This window comes from Leptidea sinapis, chromosome 1 (assembly GCF_905404315.1).
Source record: "Leptidea sinapis chromosome 1, ilLepSina1.1, whole genome shotgun sequence".
In the NCBI taxonomy this organism is placed as follows: Eukaryota; Metazoa; Arthropoda; class Insecta; order Lepidoptera; family Pieridae; genus Leptidea; species Leptidea sinapis.
The window spans coordinates 10,876,107-10,897,500 of NC_066265.1; the positions used below are offsets into that span (position 1 = coordinate 10,876,107).

At 34.8% G+C, this 21,394-nt stretch overlaps 1 protein-coding gene across 4 annotated transcripts in view; it reads right to left on the reverse strand.

Moving 5' to 3' along the window:
• Positions 1–2,497: 2,497 nt before the first annotated feature.
• Positions 2,498–21,394, reverse strand: part of LOC126966468 (uncharacterized) — a 20,505-nt gene continuing 1,608 nt past the window's right edge. Inside the window, exons 2-8 of one of the 4 annotated variants that reach the window (XM_050810532.1) lie at positions 20,277–20,465; positions 18,796–19,011; positions 18,004–18,219; positions 13,223–13,441; positions 8,496–10,540; positions 4,631–4,861; positions 2,498–3,071 (exon numbers count right to left, since the gene is read on the reverse strand). In XM_050810532.1, the coding sequence (XP_050666489.1) occupies positions 3,039–3,071; positions 4,631–4,861; positions 8,496–10,540; positions 13,223–13,441; positions 18,004–18,219; positions 18,796–19,011; positions 20,277–20,465 (3,149 nt within the window). In that variant the 3' untranslated portion in view covers positions 2,498–3,038. Of the gene's footprint in view, positions 3,072–4,630; positions 4,862–8,495; positions 10,541–13,222; positions 13,442–18,003; positions 18,220–18,795; positions 19,039–20,276; positions 20,493–21,394 lie in introns of all 4 variants that reach the window. The other 3 variants (XM_050810551.1, XM_050810520.1, XM_050810542.1) reach the window with 3 other exon arrangements.

The window sequence follows — 21,394 nt, forward strand, 5'->3', positions numbered from 1 at the left end:
GCGTTTTAGTGAAGTTTAAATCGATTTTAATTGAACCGTCTGGACGTGTCTTAATGCTGGGGCCACACTAACAGAAAACGTCGTCAATGATTTATTGCAATAGCTTTACAATGGCGTTCAAATTGGCATTCGACCTTAGGCGATAGCACAATTGCGGTACATCAAAGGGGTCCGAGAATTACATGCGTTAAAGTGGCCACTCTACGTTTGCCATTGAGCCCCAACACGCACGTGAATGCACGATCAATGTCTTCTATAATACTGTAACATTAAATGATCTAACAAGGAACTCATTTTTTTTTATGAAATAGGAGGACAAACGAGCATTATGGTGTTAAGTGATCACCGTCGCCCATATTCTCTTGCTACACCAGAGGAATCACAAGAGCGTTGCCGGCTTTTAAGGAAGGTGTACGCGCTTTTTTGAAGGTACCAATTTCGTAAAGTCCCGGAAACACATTCAAGGAAGCTCATTCCACAGCTTGAAGTGTCTCATTCACAGGAAGTCATTGTGCTCCTCGGAGTTCTGCAAACCAGTTCCAAAGGTAATGTTGGCACAAACATGGCTTTCTTTGCAGAAACTCGACATCTACCAATCCCTCCTAGGCACAAAAGTTACAAGAATCGTCTATCACAAAATGTTGATTGGCGGCGACACAATGTGGGTTATAGGTACAATCTTAATTCAAAGAGCATTAACATTAGAATTAATGTTGTTTAAAAGACTACAATGACGAATGCACATTCAGAATGGTATACAGGGTGTCCCAAAGTTATGGGACATGAAGGGAAAGTACCTTAAATATCGAAGATTAGAAGCTATTTTACTGAAAGAAGACTTTATGTTATTTTTAAAAGTTAGAACTTCTGCATTCAAAGATTTTCTAAAAATTACTTGCCTCGTCTGGGAATCCAACCGACTGAAATGTAAAAAAAAAACACCCCTACTTTTATAATGCCAATCGAAAGAATGGCCAAAAACTAATAACTCTTCTTAAGTAACACAGTATTTTAAAGGAAAGGAACAACGTAAAATGAATGTTTTCCTACTTGGATTGGTACGAATGGACCGATTAGATGGCCGGCCAGATCCCCGGACCTTACACCATTAGATTTCTTCTTTTGGGAATATGTGAAAGATATGCTATACAAAAAACGATACGAGAACGTGGGCGAGTTACAAACAGTATTGTGCCATATCATCGAGTATTCACCATAAAATGATAAAAAAAATCTTGAATGAGTTCATTCATTCATTCTTTTAATGAGTCCGCTGCCTGTTGATTTTCTTATCATTTTATGGTGAATACTCGATATGATATGGCACAATTCTGTTTGTAACTCGAAAAAAGTTTTAGAAAATCTTTGAATGCAGAAGTACTAATTTTTAAAAATAATATAGTCTTCTTTCAGTAAAATAGCCTATCTTCGATATTTAAGGTACTTTCCCTCCATGTCCCGTAACTTTGGGACACCCTGTATACTTAAAACAATATATGGTAGTTTGCCACTTACAGAGTATAATGCGACTCAGTGCCGCACAACTGTGATGATCCTTAATTGGAACATGAATTAGTTTTCAAATGCACCAGCAGAGTGCGCTTAGTTCAGTGTTGAAAAAAAATATAAAAAAATGTAATGTTTGAACCTTAACTCGATTGTATGAAACGTGCAGTCATTGATAGATTGACAGATGACGGCTATAATCTTCTAAAAATCGGAGATTGCCGAAATCTACTAAGTTTTAAGTAACTGTTCGCTTTCAAACTTAACCGGATTATACGTCGTCGCCAATCGCTATACTGTAAATACTACTATTTCAAACTTATGTCAAATCACTGCACGTTTCATACTAAACTAAATTTGAATTTTTAGTTAGGGTTATTACGTCGTATTTACATCCTCTTTGCATTCAACGTTGAGCATTATGCCGCATAATGCGCTCTAGTGCTGTTATTGGAAAAACTACCTTTATCGCGAACACGGGCATTGACGTGTCGCGTTAGTGTGTCCCGAGCATTAGAACTGGTTTTCTACTGACCTTCAAGTAATGTAGACCAAAATCGAACCATGTGAACCAGCTTTGGAATTTGTACGTTTAAAAACGGTTTTAAAGTGATTATTATGAAGCCTCAAATACGTGCCCAGCATAATAGGACACTGGTCTTATAGCGTAAAGTACCTATGAATATATTATTTACAAAATGTAACAATACCACAGAATTTTTATAATAGTTTGCGAAGCGAGCGTTCATGAGTTCACTTAAGTAGCGATAACGATTTCTTGTCGATGTAACTTATGTAATTATACAAATGCAATTCGCAAAAGACAAATAAATTTCCACTGTTAAGTGTTGACGTTGGTATAAAATACACTTTTAAATTCTCTTGAGTCTTAACAAATCAACACCATACTTTTATTATACAAAAAAAATCAACAAATTAGTCGAAAATGCTTGAAAAACATAATTATATAGGTGTACAGTATATGAATCCGACAATATATATTTGTTGAGAACTACTTTCATTATTAATCAGGTCCATAATAATGTGATCCCGGTCCCTATATTTCCAGTCATACTGTAAATTCAAATATTAACAAAAAAAAACAACGATCTAGTAAAGCGAGTAAACTCTGAATGAATAAACAATTAGGTTACAGCCGAAAAAACCATTGTTATTCGAACAAGGCACCAAAACACACCAATCAATAAGAAAATTCAGTTCTCACTGTTATGCTACAGTCCAATGCCGGATTAAGCAAGCGCGGGGCCCGTAGCAAATTCTTTGAAAGAGCCCTTAATCTATATTGGAAATAGTCTGTTACCGAGTGTCTGACGATTGTCTTGGTAGGAAAAGTTGTAAAGTTTAACGTTTTTGTGATATCAAGCAAACTCAATATACCAAAATCTTAAAAAAAATACGCTAAGTAAGAGATGAGTGGGTTTAAATATGCGGGTCCCCTTTCGCGCGGGGCCCGTGCCAATTGCTACTCTTGCTATGCGGTTAATCCGGCACTACTACAGTCGTTATACGTACTAATAATATGGACCGTTTCTTCGGTTTTTCACCTGAAACAAAAAGGTAAAGAGTAAATTGTTTGTCTTCCCATCATTGTTTTTCTCTAGAAATATCCATAGCAGGGGCGTGCGTTGGTTTTTTTAACAAGGTAGGCACTGTGGATCTAACTAGTCGTAGTTCAGGTTTGGAATATGCAAAGATTGCTTACCGTAGGTGTCTAGTAGCTAGCGTAAGGAAATATTTTTGAGTGGGTGTTCAATTGAAGTTTGGTTATAAAATAACGGAACTAAATTAACTTTAACACTAGTGCTATATTTATTTAGGTTTTTATCGGGGTAGGTACTGCCAAATTGGCTATAATATTTTTTACCAGTGAGAGGCTCCTTTGCACAGGAAGCCGGCTAGATTATGGGTTCAACGGCGCCTATTTTTGCCGTGAAGCAGTAATGTGTAAACATTACTGTGTTTCGGTATGAAGGACGCCGTAGCTAGTGAAATTACTGGGCAAACGAGACTTAACATCTTATGTCTCTAGGTGACGAGCGCAATTGTAGTGCCGCTCAGAATTTTTGGGTTTTTCAAGAATCCTGAACGGCACTGCATTGTAATGGGTAGGGCGTCAATCAATTACCATCAGCTGAACGTCCTGCTCGCCTCGTCCCTTATTTTCATAAGAAAAAATGATATGCACGCCCCTGATCCATAGTAAATCTAATTAAATAAAATACACAAAATAAGAGTACATAAATACTATATGAATATTGAAAACCTACTCCTACTAATATTAAAAATGCGAAAGTTTGTGACTGTATGTGTATGGTTGTCACTTCTTCACGGAAAACTACCGAATGGGTTTTAATGAAACTTTACAATAATACAGCTTAGAATTCAGAATAAAACATTGGCTATAATTTATAAAGATATAGGTGTGAATGATTAAAAAAATAACGAGAATTAGTGTCAAGTAAGTGGGATAAAAAAGTTATTCTGGCGAGGGCCCGAAAAACTGTTGGAGTTGCACGCGGGGGCGTGCATATCATATAGGCAATAAGGCAGTGCCTACTTCGTTATGAACTTAATAAATAAAGCACTTGTGTTAAAGTTAATTTACTACCTACAGTAGGCAGTCCACGGATTGCATAAACGAAGCAAGCAGCGTTTCATACAACTTATGTCGTACTGTCGGAATAAACCGTAACCACGGACCGTAACAACGACTAGTTAGATCTGCAGAGCTTACCTTGCTTGAAAACCAATGCACATATATAATGTATGATAGAAATATTTATCTTAAACAATCCTACAAAAGAGCCCGGGACAGCTTATATCCCTTTAACGTTTAAGCGATTGTCGCCAAAATAGTGAACCATAAATATAATAAAATTGATAATTTATTTCTAACGCATATACTTTGGCACTAACAAATTGATCCTTGTATCAAAATATACTTAAACTTATTTTCTATTTAATTTTAAATATAATTATTTAGATGTTTAGCTTGTTTGTGAATTTTTGATTGCACATTAAAACTAAAAAACATTTCTATTTGGACATAACAATAATAATAGTCTAGTTTGTAATGAATTAGGTAATAACATCTTTCACTTACCTTTTTCTGGTCTAACCTATGAGGCAAGACTTTGGAATATCCTGGCCGCACTATTCTCACATTGTTGAATGGAGTGCTTGGTCCTGGTGTATACCATGGTTGGATGTTTCTTTGTCTGGGCCCCCATATTGGTGGTGGACATATCTGATTAGATGGACTGACCCCAGAACAACCAGATACAATAGACACACTCGTATTGGGCTTGCGATTTGTATCCTCTAAAGATTTGCTCTGAAAGTATTCACATGTTAAAAGACATCATGAACCATACTAAGAATTATGTGACCAACACTCTTTTTACAAGGACATCTGGGATTAGACTCACTGCAGTTACGTAGGTACGTGGCTCTTACTAAAATTGTTCTCAAAATAATACGTGGCAGAGTGGACTTAATATACTACTTACTAGCTGACCCGGCAAACGTTGTTTTGCCATATAAAGTATAATTCACGCGATAGTTTTATAAGTAATAAAATATTGCCTATATTATAGCCTGTACATCATTTTGTTCTATTGTCAATAGTTTTTGCAGCGCACGCAAAAATAGGTTTTCAATTTTACACCTTGTGTTACAAAATAGCAATTATATTACGGATCCCCAATTTTAGAAAAAAAATAGCCATAGCCTATAGCCTTCCTCGATAAATGGACTACCCAACACTGAAAGAATCATTCAAATCGGACCAGTAGTACCAGAGATTAGCGCGTTCAAACAAACACTGCAGCTTTATAATATTAGTATAGATTACAACGTACGCTCCGTTTCTTTGAACCGACCTAGTACGTACACTAAAGCGGATATTTACACGCCTGTAATACGAGCCAACTGTCTTCTAAACTCTGTACCTCGGTAGCACCACAGTGTGATCTATTTGCCAGCTCGATGGGATGTTTGGTCAAAGAATGTAAGAAAAGATTTGAGAGTATGATGCGTGTAAGCTCTATAAAATAAGATACTTAGTTTTACAAATTTGATTGTTTTCTTTCTTTAGTATAGTATCTTTGTACCGCTTTAGAGCTTATCTGTAATGTTACATTGTGTTTTTTTTTTAATAAATAAGAAGCAAGCATGTGTAATGCTCGCATTATGCTTTTTATGGTGTTTTACCCAAAGCCAAAGGTTTTTAGCCAAGTAGGTTGACAAAAATATTGAAATCGTAAATTATTATTGTGGTGAAAACGTCTTTTCGCGCACCGCACACACATTTTTTCGTAGGTAGTAGTTCTATCGCTGTGTTTAGTGCATTTAATTAGTACGTAATAATTATTCTCATGATTAGTTATCATTGTTACGTAATAAACAACAATTTGGTTTAAATTGTGAGGTTCGTGTGTGTAGTTAGGCGATTGTAGTGCTAATATTATATGTCTTTTAAAATCATTATATCTATAGGTATTAATAACAATAGAAAGCCAGTTTTTTCCATCGTTCTACTGAGAAACTACTGAACCGATCGGAATAATATTGTGTTTCGAGAAAAGCATTTAATATATAATATATTACTTATCCAGAACCTATATGTTTTGACGTAGAAATACCTATTTAGTCGTAATATGACAGTTCATACAATGAGCGAGCTCGCGTACTTAATTTATTAAAAATAAGGGACAAGACGAGCAGGACGTTCAGCTGATGGTAATTGATACGCCCTGCCCATTACAATACAGTGCCGCTCAGGATTCTTGAAACCCCAAAAATTCTGAGCGGCACTACAACTGCGCTCGTCACCTTGACTTTTCACTAGCTATACGGCGCCCTTCAGACCGAGACACAGTAATACTTACACATTACTGCTTCACGGCAGAAATAGGCGCCGTTGTGGTACCCATAATCTAGCCGGCATCCTGTGCAAAGGTGCCTCCCACTGGTCCCACGTTGTACTGATAAATTCACAATTTGTTTATCCGTATGTTAGCTTTTACTAAAAAACTTCAAATTTTAAACCATGTAGACTTAGTTCTATAGCATAGGAATGCTATAGAACTAAGTTAAGAACTAAGTTATGTTAGCTTTTACTAAAAAAATTCAAATTTTAAACCATGTAGACTTAGTTCTATAGCATAGGAATGCTATAGAACTAAGTCAGCGATATACAGCTGTTTGGACCAGATTAAGTACAAAACATAGCATAGCCGACATAGCCCAAATGATTGCGAAACTGAAGTGGCAGTGGGCAGGACACATCGGACAGATGGCCGTTGGGGCAGTAAAGTCCTCCGTCCAGAATGGCGACCACGTACCGGAAAACGTAGTGTTTTGAAGACCTATCTATATATACCCCACACGTATGGGTTTGATGAAAAAAAAATTTTGAGTTTCAGTTCTAAGTATACCCCCAAAATTTAATGTTTTTTTCTATTTTTGTGTGAAAATCTTAATGCGGTTCACAGAATACATTTACTTACCAAGTTTCAACAGTATAGTTCTTATAGTTTCGGAAAAAAGTGGCTGTGACATACGGACGGACAGACAGACAGACATGACGAATGTATAGGGGTTCCGTTTTTTTTCATTTGACTACGGAACCCTGAAAAGATATAGCATAGTGGTACAGTGTAACATGACAATAAGCGATTACTACACTCACACTACCAAGAATTACAAATGACCTCAGCTTTTAAGTTTAGGGCAAAAATTTGTAACCATCTACAACAGGTGCTACAATCCAATTGTTTTTTACCTCAATCGAATGTAACCCCAGAAGCTCATAATACAGATTGCTTTGGATCATATGCCACAGAGTGGCCTATGCTGAGGATTAGCATGGTAGCTTGTTCTCTATGAACAGATTCTAGGTGAGCTCTCTGAAGTGGTAATTTATCTAATTCCTACGACTGAATGTCATCGTGACATCCTTAGGCCGCGTTTCCACCAGCAAGCAAACTCGCGGAAGTCTTGCATGACTTCTTGCAATAGTGTTTACATGTCGTACTAATTCCTGCAATTTATTTCTGCTATAGGATCATACTATCGCGGAGGTGTTTACACACGAGAGCTTACGAGTGACGCGATAGGAACTGTCAACACGCGCACGTGTAGCAGCTGCATTAATAATTTTGTTGTTGAATAAGAAAAAAAGATCAATTTGGGTTCGAGAATGGATTTCTACGAGATGTGAAGCTGGTGTTTACCATAATTTATTAAGTGGAATACAACTGGAAGATGGTCAACAATATTTCAATTTTATTCGTATCACCGCAGTTCATTTAGAAGTGTTATTTTAGTAAAACTAGGTGAAGTTATAAAAAAAAAAACAAGTCACAAGACACACATTTCAGAGATTCGATATCACCGAAGGAAAGACTCACTCACTTTGATGCTGCGATTTTTCGGACTTCATTCTCAGTTGTAGAGAATTCTTTTATTTATTTATTTATTCGGTTAATAATTCGGTTTTTATAATCCGCATGCCGTTAGTCCCCCACAAAGAAGGATTGCACTCATAAAATCCTATTAACTTTATAGTTTCTTCACGAGACCATTCACGACTTTGCCGATGACTTATTATTTTCAATTTAAACAAAAACACAAGCCGTGCGGGCGATACTTGCTGCGAGATATACACAACTAGATCGATAAGCAGCGAGATCTGTCGCGAGACAGACTGTCCGACATTCCTCGCGGAACTTATCTTGCAGATGCAAACGCGGCCTTACTATTTAGATGTGTGGAGTTCACTAACCACATGCTTCTAAAGCAACCTTGTTTCACAACTAAGTTTTTATTCTTCCTTCTGATGTATTACCAGCTCAATATGACATTTCACCCTTAAATCCGGCAACACTTTTGCAATAACTCTAATACTGCAAAAGAGAAAAATATGAAGATAAATTTAGATAAAAGACACAGCCTTAGCTACATACCAAATAATCCAGTATAGTTGTGTCTGGAGAACACCGCACATCCTTCTCCAGCTGCACACTTGGTTGAGCCTCCTCTTCGGTAACATTCACTGGATCCACCAAAGACGTAGCACCGTTTTTCAAATCAATAAAAGCACTATACAGATTGCTATTTTCTTTTAACATTTTTTTCTCGAAATTTCCAATCATGTCATTTTGGAAAATACTACGATCTGAATAGCGAAACATTTCAATTAATGTCCGGGCCAAAGACAGCTCATAAGGCAAAATACAAATTCGCTCCATTATTTGTAGCACAATTTGATTACTGAAAGTTCTTTTTGTATTACATATTAGTTTTGTTAAATTAACAAAAACAGTCCTAAATCGTGAAAAATTTTGTGTAGTTGCAATCACTGCCAAAAATTCCTCACATAACAGTGATTTAGGAGTCATGGACAATTTAAGTATATCAGCACATACACTTAATTCAATATGATTAAGGTATAGCAACATTCTTTCAATCGCCTCCCTCCCCATCAGTTTCTTTGATATGTCCAGATCCGAAATCCACATTATAAAGTCCATTGCCATTTCAACTAGAAATCCAGAAAGATTACGTCGAATGCACTCGTCGACGTAGAATAGCCCGTACCGCTGCATTAACTTAGGCGTTTTTCTTAATAACAAGTATTCTTCAATAAATGTTTCTCTACTTAAAAAAATTAGTTGTTTTTTAACATGCTCAAAGCTTACAACCGTGTGGGGATAGTTACAAATACTTTTCTTACATTTAGACACATTATAAAATATGCACACCCCTGTAAAAATTGTAGATTTAAGAAGATCGGTGGGTTTATATAGCCTTCGCATTAGAAGAGGTTGGTTATCATCAATCTGGTTTCGAAAAGTAATTTCTTCTTGATTGCTTAATATATTAGAGAATAAATTTGGCAAACTTCTATTCTCAAAAGATTCAAAACCATTTTGAAGAGAGGTTGAATCTGCGTTATGTTTTTCACAAACTCTTATGGTATTTGTACGTGTAAGAGATTGTTCTTTCAACTCAATCTTTTTAGTGGGATTATAGATAATGGGTTTTGGTGTTTTAAACTGTGTACTTATCGGTTTCGGAACATACTCTTCTAGAACAGCAGATTTTATGTTTGCCAAATAAGTACTAGGTTTAGTATTTGTCTCAAATGCTGTTATACTTTCAGCATACAGAGAAATAGTGTCTCCATCATCATTATCAACATCTTCATCATTTTTTTGTGATAAATTTAATACTATTTTGTTGTTATTTTCAGTTTCACTGTCATTTAATGATGTTTGAGTGGTTTCATTGGGATTGTCTGCTCCAAGGTCCTGACCATCATTGTTATTCTTATCATTTATGGGTACAAATACTGTGCTGTTAATTAATGGATTTGTTTGTTCATCTATATTCAGAACTTCATTTGTTAACGACTTTAATCGCTTCTTTATATCTTCGCATGACACTTTAAATTTTTTTTCATTCTGTGATAATTCTTTTTGGAGAAGATTATCTTGAGGATACATGTCTTCTTTAAAATAAACCGGTTGCACACTAATGTTAGACACAGTTTCCAACTCATCTCTTAATCTGTCTAATGCTGAAATATGACTTTGATTTTTCTCTAACGATATTGCATCAGACATAGATGTGCTAAAATACAACATCGTCGGTGTTGTTTCAGATTGAGTTTCTTTCGTAATATGGTTATCGTCATCAGCGTTTAGGTTTCTGGAATCTGTGGTGCCCTCACCACCAACTTCGGGCACCAAATTATTTTTATTGTCAATTTTGTCTAGAATAATAATAGGTAGCTTTCTATCTATACATACAATATCTTTAGAGGTAACAGGACAACAAGCTGTGAGTCTAGTGCTTGACATAGTTTTGGTCCAAAATAATGCAGGTGACCTATAAGATGATGGTCTAGAACACAGGCCAAAATTTTGAATATTTTTACCAACAAGTAAATTTGATGACTTAAATTTTTCAATATTTCTTTTATTTTCCTTCATGATATCTACATATACTGAAACAAAAAACCTATCAACACACATCTTAAACAAATATATGTATAAAAATGAGAATAGAAAACATACCCCTTCATAGAAGGAACCAACATATCACGGGGAAACACTTGCGCTCATCCAGAGGTTTGAGCAATATAGTTAGAACTCTAAAAATGGGCTGTGCCACTAGACTTGATGAAAATTCTACGCTATAGCCAGAAGAAACGAAGCCTTAACTTTCGACCGCTAATTCGTCTAATCAGACTAACTCCCAATATCGGTTTGATGTTGGATCTGGCGGAAGGTCAGTTATTGGCAAATTACTATAGACTCCGAAAATTAATTAAAATTCATACTTCCTACCCTTCCCCTACTTCCTTCTCATTTTACTTCACGAATCTCTCGGCCTTAAAGTAATTGGCCACTCGCGATAAGAGTTGCTACATCTTCTTCCTACCTCCATGTACACGGCCAGCAACGGCCTTCACGGAAGATGCATAGACTTTGCATTTCGAGAAGAGAAATATCAAGTCCTTTTCTAAAACATTTTCTCTGCTAGAACGTCAAAGCAAAGCTCCCAGCAAGGCCACACCAAACCAAGGGCAAACGGAAACTAGGAAGAGGATTGCCAGCAACAACAACACCCCTAGATCCCAAGAGGTGCAGGGAGGCTTTGCAGCTGGAAACAAAGGGAAGTCCGCAAGACAGCGTCCATCAAACCAGTTGAAAGCGCTAAAAAGCCTGAAGAAAGACCATACGGAAAACGCGCTATCTAATCGTCTATGAGAAAGCAAAGCTGGTGCTGTTGCTGGGCAGAGATCCTACTCACCCAAGGACAACGAGAGAGCTCGCTCTGAAAATACCTTGTCACCCTGTGATGACAGCACACGCGAGCGAAAGGGCTCAATCAAAAAGGGCTCAGTCAATGCGTATTATTTTACGTGTGTTAATAGATTGCTTATAATTAGGATGATTTGAGTGAATGTACCAGAAAGCTATTGAAACAAGCTATGGAAATAAGACCATGAAAAATAAATCATCTTATAAACAAAACAGGTTCTGAACTTGGTGAGGGAATAGTGTGCCGTACGGCACTTTTGGTGTATTTGAAAAATCAAGTAACCTGGGGCACGGACGATTTCGGAAGGTTAAACCAGAGGAAGACGAGGCAGTATATGTTGCGATACACGTAGAAATCTGCAGCCTCACCTCTTCCACTGCACTGCTATTTTTATATGTGTAGAAACCCTCAAGCTTTGATGCAAGAGCTCTTATACGGTGGACTGGCTAAAAGTAACTATTGCAAAAATCATCCCCTATATCCGGACACCAGACGGGTTCTATTGAGTGAAGCACAGTGTTAAATAGCCTTAAAACAAGACAAGTCAGCGCCTGAGGTATCGTCCAAGCGGCAAAGTAAAAATATCCATTCGTACAAACTAGAGCGCAATCCAGGTTCCGTGTTATTTTCAAGGTATACACACTGAATTCATGCTACTCCAATTGAGAAATTTCTCAAAGCAGTCTCGCATTGTTTTGATGGAGACTTTATAAGAGAATATGCTATATATGTTAGAGAAAAAACTCTCTTACTTCTCTACTCTTACTTAAACTAACCAACACGCCTAAAGTCAAGGTCAAAAGTGAGTGAGGACAGTGCAATATCAATGGGCAGGTGGATCCAAGCTGACTGTAAGTTCCTTCGTTAGTATATGTGCAATAAATCTAACAATACAATTTTAATGCTTTTGCCTTAACCTAACCATTGAGCTGAAATTGCACAATGCACATGCTTATTTGGTTAATCAAGAGATAGTTGTTTTATCAACAGACATGTAGCTGGATCCAACCAAGCTGTCTGTAAGTTCGTTCATAAGTATTTGTGTATCAAATCTAGCAACCAAACTTAAGAACCTGTTGTCCATAACCTTATAACTAAAATTTCACATGCCTATTTGGTTAAAATGACAATGCATTTCAATATGACCTGGATCAATATTTAGAATGAGCCCCATATGATTGGTCATTCTTAATGAACCTGAATGAATTGGACAGCACATAATTTTTAATGAACCTCAATCACATCAGTATAAAATGAAAGTAATAAAATTCTTAAGCTGAAGACAATAAAATATTATTAATAACGAATTGTTTCATTTTCAGCTTCCATGTGGAAGTAGGCCTTCAAGAATAAGTGCCAAAACAGACTAGTAAAGGTCTCAAAGCTTTTTTAATTTACGAAAATACTAGCTGCCCCGACAGACGTTTTTCTGTAGATAGTTAAAAAAATACTGTTTTAAAGGAAATTGTCAATAATATTTCAAAACATCAAGAATTATTTCGTAAAAATATCCCTGTTGTTATAATGAAATTGTTTCACAGCGGAACTGTCAAACCGTGCGTCACTAAATTCTCTCATAGAAAATATGTCCATACAAAACAAATATTGAAAATAAAAATAATTATGGGTCCCAAATCGAAATAAAAACTATCCTATCTCTCAAGTTGGACTAAACTGCACACCATGAAGTAATCCCCATTAAAATCCGTTCATTAGTTTAGGAGTCCATTGAGGACAAACATTGTGACACGAGATTTATATATATTAAGATTATTTCTATCAAAACAATTGCCTTATTCATTCTACTGTTGTGCATTTTTGACAGTTGCAAAAAGTTGATAAATAAATTCAAACAATATACCATTCTTTCCATTATTTTCAGGGCCACATTTCTTTTTAACATATTTCCTAGTTTGTGTCGCTGGAGGCGGCAGTGTTGCCATTTCAAAAGCACCAGTATTATTTATATTATTTGTTATTTCTGCGCCGTTATCAATCTTTACTTCATTTTTCTCCAAGTTTCTCCTTCCACTTTTACTTCTTGTCATTTTCAATATAGACAAGTGTTTACCCTGCTTAGCTGTAATTATTTAAGGACACTTGTCAAATAGCATAATCATAAAATATAAAATGAGTAGCTGATCTTTACTAAGTTTGAACAAAGAATATGTAACAGTACAAGTATAGAGAGCTCACTCTGCAAAATCATTTAAAGAAATTGGCGAACATACAATAAGGTGCAATTCAGATTGCACAGCGATTGAACACCTCTTTCTATCGTGTGACTCTTGACTCTTCAGACGAGATTAAGGTTGCCTTCTTTATCTACCTAGTATTAGATAATTTTATAAAAGAAGTTAAATTTTTTCTATAATATAAATCAGTGTATATTCTTTCGTAGTCAAACCAACATTAGTTGCAGATAGTAATGTATTCATTGGAACACCAAGTCATAGTCAACATAGTTCATTTTTCCTTCAAACAGTAGGAACTTTCTAAATAGGTACAAATGAGACTGAATAGAACAATGACGCGAGCTAGACTTCCACACTTCCTCTTAGGTATTATTATATATTAATAACAACAAACTTCTTTTTTGCGGTCGGCTCTTGGTCTAATTACGAAAAGAAAAACACATTGGACCTACTTAGTTTAGGTATTAAATAGGTAGCTATCATGAATGGTAATTTGATAATCATAATACTTTAAATTAGATTATTTCAGCGTCTTTAGGGAGCTTTAATTTGGATCGCAATGACTTTAATATGCTTTGCTTTTTTATGATTCCACATTTTTATAACATCGGATCAGTGAAGTAGGTGACGAACAAAGCTCGCACGTGTGTCACTGATCGTTCGTGGCTAGTTGGTGTGGCCACCGTGCGTACTTAAGAATTCGGTACCTAAACGGGCAGTGAGACAGGCCTGATTAGAGTGCCAAAAGCGACACTGTTAAATCAGATAATGTGACTAGCTAGTGAAATTACTGGGCAATTGAGACTTAATATCTTATGTCCATCTCCATTCTAGTGAATATTTGTGAACTGGTTTACGAAAAAACATTGTTGTCTCTTGTCTTTAATATTGATTGTAATAGAATCAAGAGGAACATAAATCACTTTTTTAAGACACATATCGGTCAGTACACGACTCATTCCACAACTTTATTCACTAGCCATTACACAGAACATCTATGCGGTCACTCGATACAAACACATTTTTTGTGCCATTATGTAAGCGTAAAATCTAAATGTATTACATACAGCTGTTTAACAAATAAGTCTCTAGAGACCGAAGTGTTCTTTTTTGGGAAGTTGTGTATTACTGCATCCAATTATGATAATTTGTATCGATAGTATTATTATAAAAAGTCATATTCCCTTGTTTCTTTCTAGATTATTTCCATTGTTTTATATTTAATAAGAATTCGCGGATGTTAATAATTTTTTAACGATACTGGATAATTTTCATTTATCAGAGTTTGTAAAAGATATTGAGACTGAAGAATGCTTATCTCATTTTAAGCAATCCAAATCAAATCCCAATATTAAACACCAATACAGACGTTTCATGATGCAAATTGTTTAAAAAATTCAACGATATTGATAAAATTTAAAACGAAATTGACTTGTTTAAAGTATCCGAATCTTCAATCTGTAGTATAGAGGAGTGTCAAACCTTCCTACCTAAAACCAAAAGCTTAAAAATATTTCAACAAAATGTAAGAAGCATAAAGCGCAACATTGATGGGTTGTTACCAATACTCATCAAAAGTAATGTTGACTGGGATTATATAGTATTGACAGAGTGCTGGCTTCCCTCCACTCCCTATATCCCTACCATAGCAGGGTATAATTTCTCAGCAACAATAAAAAATCTAACTCAAAATGAAGGTGTTGTCGTATATTATAGACAAGATCTAATTGCTACAATCGAAGAGCCCGAAATTCTAGATGCAAATTGCCTACTAGTAATACCGAGCAACAACACAATAATTGTAACTATATATCGTCCTCCCGGGTATAAAAATATTGATAATTTTATTCAATCATTGCATAACGTATTACTAAAATACTCTTCCATACAAAATATTGTAGTATTAGGAGATATGAACATAGATATTGGTGAAAATAGTAAGGACGTTAGTAGCTTTACTTTTTTGGATATGCTTGCTTTCCATGGCATTCTACCTGCTGACACTTTCCCCACTTATAGCAAAACGTGTCTCGACCATGTTAAAGACGAAAAAAATGCTCACTGTCTAGTCCTGCAATCTCCCCTTACTGACCATGACAGCGTCGTGCTATAATTAGCCTCTTGGCAACAAACAAGTACCCCCAGGACAAAAAAATGTATCGACAGTGTATCCCTATCTTGCGATTTAAAAAATTCAAATTTTAACCCCCTTTACCTGTCTCAAAATGTTAATAATGCTACTGATTTTTTCATACATACGCTTTAAACATTAATTGCGTCCAATTCAAGAAGTGTAATAATTTCAAGGCGTAAAAAAATTCTTAAGCCATGGGTAACACCAGGTGTTTTGAAATGTATTAGAAATCGCGACAACCTGTATAAAAAACTAAAAAAACACCCCAATAATAACAATTCTTAATACAACATACAAAAGATATAGAAACTACTGTTCAAGTTTACTTAAAAAATTTAAAATTGATTATGAAAAATTGCAGTTACAAGGTACCAAAAACAATAATAAAAAATTATGGAAGACTATCAAAGAGATTACGTATTCTAACAAACCTCACCAATCTAACTTAGAACTTATATCTACACCTAATCCACAACAAAAAATTAATAATATAAACCAATTCTTCGCGTGCGTTGGTAAAACATTAGCTGAGAAAATAACCAAAAATATTAACACTCAAACAACACCAATTGCCTTAAAGTCTCATCCCACTCATTTGTTTTATTCCCAACCAATGTTCATGAAGTGTCAACAATTATTAATAACCTCAAACTTAATACCGCCGCTGTCCTTGATGGCATTCCACCAGAAATATTAAAAACCAATGTGGATACCTTATCTGAGCCAATAGCATTTATTTGCAATTTAGCAATGTCCACTGGTGAATTTCCTACTGCTTTCAAGAAATCAAGGATTCACCCGATTCATAAGAGTGGGGACAGAGATTGTGTCAATAACTATAGACTTATTTCGATACTCCCCACATTGTCAAAAATCCTAGAACGTATAATTAATAAAAGACTCATCAGCTATTTGGAGAAAAACAGTCTACTATCAACTCGGTTTTAGATCTGGAAGGTCAACAGCTGACGCCGTAAATGAACTTACAAACTTTTTGGTTAAAAATATAAATAACAGAAAAAAAACCATCGCCATTTTTCTTGATTTGGCAAAAGCTTTCGACACAGTCTCTGTCCCTATCCTTTTAGAAAAGCTTGATCGTCTCGGGATTAGGGGTATACAACTAAAACTGTTTGAAAGCTACCTCAGTGATAGAACACAATGCATCCAAATAGGTAATCTGATAAGTAATGCAGCCGCAGTGTATTTTGGCGTCCCTCAGGGAAGTATTCTTGGCCCTACTTTATTTTTAGTATATATAAACGACCTGTGTCAACTACAGCTCCCAAATGCTAAAATAGTTACCTTTGCTGATGACACAGCTTTATTGTTTAGAGGAGATACTTGGGAAGAAGTGTATTTGAGTGCACAGAAGGGCTATAATACCGTCAGTGAATGGCTAAATGACAATGTCCTGACATTAAATATAGTCAAAACCAGTTATATTACCTTTTCTCTAAGAAATACAGAATTTACAACCAATCATAATATAATGTTCCACTCATGTGGTAATTCTGAAGACTTATATTGTCACTGTGCCAAAATCCAGAAATCAGAGACCGTCAAGTATATTGGTATTATGGTAGATAACAAGTTAAATTTTCAATGCCACATAGGACAACTAGCAAAACGAGTGCGAAAATTAATTGTTATTTTTAAAAATTTAAGAGATGTAGCTGAAAAGGCCTTGATGAAAAACATATATCAAGCATTGTGTCAGTCGATATTAACGTATTGCATCACTTCTTGTCACTTGTCTATCCCACACACACACACACACACACACATTTTATTACTAGTAATTTACAAATTTAAAGTCATTTATTGTTATGATATATTGTTGCTCTTCTAGCTACTAGTACGGATGTGTACTATTTTAATCATTGTGATCCTTATATCTGGGGGTGAGGTCCTGGTGATCTGTAATACAGGGTCAACCTACTTCAGACACCAGCTCCTCACAAAATACTATCTGTTAAAAAATGTAACACTACTGTACCGTTTTAGCTTTAAGATCTTTGTGAGGAGAAAATAAAAAAAATAAAAATAAATAGATATTATATATGTCTCAAGGTGACGAGCGCAACTGTAGTGCCGCTCAGAATTTTTGGGTTTTTAAAGTCCCTTATTATCATAAAAAATATATAATTTGACATGTGATGTCAGATTTTCTTTCGACACACAATAAAGCAACCTCTCTACCACCAACATGTCTGGTGCACCAGAGATAAAACCAGTACACCAAAACCAGTAAACTTTCTGTACTTTTAATTAGTGGTAGAAAAATGTCCAAAATAAATTCAAACAAATTACCTTTCTTTCCATTATTTTTACATTTCTTTTTAACATATTTTCTGTGTTTGGTTGCTGGCGGCTGCGGGGTTATCATTTCAATAGAACCAGTATTATTGATTTCATTTGATTCTGCTGCATCATTTTCAATTTTTTCTTCATTTTTCACCAGTTTTTTCCTCACTATCACCTTTCTCCTTCCAGCTTTACCTTTTGTAATTTTCAGCTCACACATAACTGTAATAATTTAGGTAAGTAATAGAGTACACTAGCAAAACATATAACAGGTGATAATTTTATATTTTCCTCAGGTAAAAATACTATTATTATAGCTTGATTTTGACATATAATTATAAAAGGCATTTATTTTCTCAAAATTGATTCATTTAGATTTTTTTTTTTTTTCATGTCATTTCTAATATACTCTGAGAAAGTAGAAGTGGCGCAAGAAACTCTCCTAGCATTCTATTTTTTGCACTCTTTTCAATAAAAATATACAATATTGTTCAGTCATTTCTATAGCTATAAAACAATCATTATCTAGTCCCAGGCTGTTGGTACACATAGATATTCAGCTGTGGAGTAGTAGTATTTACAACAGAGCCATTTTTAAATAAAACATTTAAATTTATTTATAACTAATGCCTGAACAGTGGCTGGGACTTTATTATAAAAGTGTATACATTTACCCTTAAAGCTATTATGTATCTTATGAAGCCTACTAGAATTAATTACAAGCAACCCCTTATTTCTTAGAGTAACAAATGCTTTACTACACTTTTAAAGCTGAATAATATCATCCAAATAAAGTACCGTTATTTCCATTATCTTCACATTTCTTTTTAGCATATTTTCTACATTTGGTTGCAGGTGCTTGCGGTGTTGTCATTGCAACAGAAGCACTATTATAAATTTCATTTGATTCTGCTGTATCACTTTCAATCTTAAATTCATTTTTCACTAGTTCCTCCCTCACTATCACCTTTCTGCTTCCAGTATTCGCTTTTGTAATTTTCAGCTCACACATAACTGTAATTATTTAAGTTTGTAATTGACCTGTAGGTACAATAAAAAACAATACTACTTATTATATTTAAGACTCATTTGTAACATTTATTCTGTTGGTCTTTTCAATAAAAAAAAATAGTAAGTAAGTAAGTAAGATCTTTATTTGTTGACTAGGGTAATACATTATAGATACATTATTTAAATACATTTTAGCTCTCCAAGTCGTGCCCGTTATTGAGCATACAAATATTTGACATATAGATATTATAATCAAGTCATAATAATTATCATAAATATCAAAATTGATTACATCATGAAATAAAGTTAAATTAAATTAATTGCATCATGAAGTTAAAAATAAGAGCGACCATATCATTATTAAGAAAAAATATACATGTCATAGTTAAATTAAAAATTATATTCAAAATATGCAGTTACTAAATACTTATATGTCAATGTTACTTCAAGGCTTCAAAGTAATTTTCTATTAAAATTCACTGATCTTATAATAACATTTATGCACTATATTTTATATATTTTATTATTATAAATTGGTGATTGGATTTATATTTTCCTCAGTTGATAAAACTAAAGTTTGATTTTAGCAAAATTATACTATACTTTCATAGCTAATTTATTTATTAATACAAAACCTAGAAACGAATAAAAACGAAAAATCTTATGAACATTAATAATCATAAAGAATTTCTCAAACATATATCAATCTGTAAGAAAACCACAATGAGAAGCCGGAAATGAAACTCCATTGGCATTGGCTATATTAAATCAAAAGGCTCCTGATAATATAACAATGCCGGCCCTAAATTGTAATCCCCAACATAAACAATGCCTTCAAAGCACATCTAATGATGAGCTGTGATTTCGGAAACAAAAACTATTGGGAAAACAGAGCACTGTAGATTACATTCTCTCTCTCTCTCATTCTTTTTTTTTATGACTGTAAGGTACAAGACTAGCAGGACATTTAGCTGATGGTAATTTATACACCCTTCCCATTACAATGCAGTGCCACTCTGGATTCTTGAAAAATGCAAAATGTGTGGCACAAAAGTGAGTGGCACTACATTAAGTCTTGTTTGACCAGTAGATTCACTAGCTATGGCAGCCTTCAGACCAAAACACAATACATGGCAATAATCATATAGCATAGCCGGCATCCTGTGCAAAGGAGCCTTCCACTAGTCATCCCATCTCCATAGAACTGGCAAAAATAAAAAATGTTATATTTTGTGTATTAAAGAACAAAATACGTCTAAAAAAATTACCAGTCTGTCCATTATTTTCACATTTCTTTTTAACAAATTTTCTGTATTTGGTCGCAGGGGCCTGCGGAGTTGTCATATCTTTAGACCCAATATTATAAATTTCATTTGATTCTGCTGTATCATTTTCGATCTTAAATTCATTTTTCACCAGTTCCTTCCTCAATATCACCTTTCTCCTTCCAGCATTCCCTTTTGTAATTTTAAGCTCATTCATAACTGTAATTATTTAGTAAATAGAACCTGCACTTTACTTAAAGTAAACAATTAAATATAAGATAAATAAAAAAAAATACTAAATACTGATAAGTGATCATAATATTTTTTTTTATGATAATAAGGGACAAGACGAGCAGGACGTTCAGCTGATGGTAATTGATACGCCATGCCCATTACAATGCAGTGCTGCTCAAGATTCTCAGAAAACCCAAAAATTCTGAGTGGCACTACAATTGCACTTGTCACCTTGAGACATAAGATGTTAGGCCTCAATTGCCCAGTAATTTCACTAGCTATGGCGCCCTTCAGACCGAAACACAGTAATGCTTACACATTACTGCTTCACGGCAGAAATAGGCGCCGTTGTGGTACCCATAATCTAGCCGGCTTGCTGTGCAAAGGAGCCTCCCACTGGTTTGTTGGATTGTGGATTTCCTCAGATGTTAAATGCTATACTTAAATTTTAGCATATAATTACATAATATATTTAAATAACATTCTAGAATGCTTTAAGGTTGATGATATCACAAACTTTATTAAACACAAGTATAGATATAATGTTTGACCAGACCACATTGCACATGCGAGTACTTCTCACAATTTAAGGTAATATTTTAATACTAGCTGACCCGGCAAATGTTGTTTTGCCATATAAAGTATGATTCACATGATAGTTTTATAAGTAATAAAATATTGCCTATATTATAGCCTGTACATCATTTTGTTCTATTGTCAATAGTTTTTGCAGCGCAGGCAAAAATAGGTTTTCGATTTTACACCATGTGTTACAAAATAGCAATTTTATTACGGATCCCTAATTTTGAAAAAAAAAACATAGCTTATAGCCTTCCTCGATAAATGGACTACCCAACACTGAAAGAATCATTCAAATCGGACCAGTA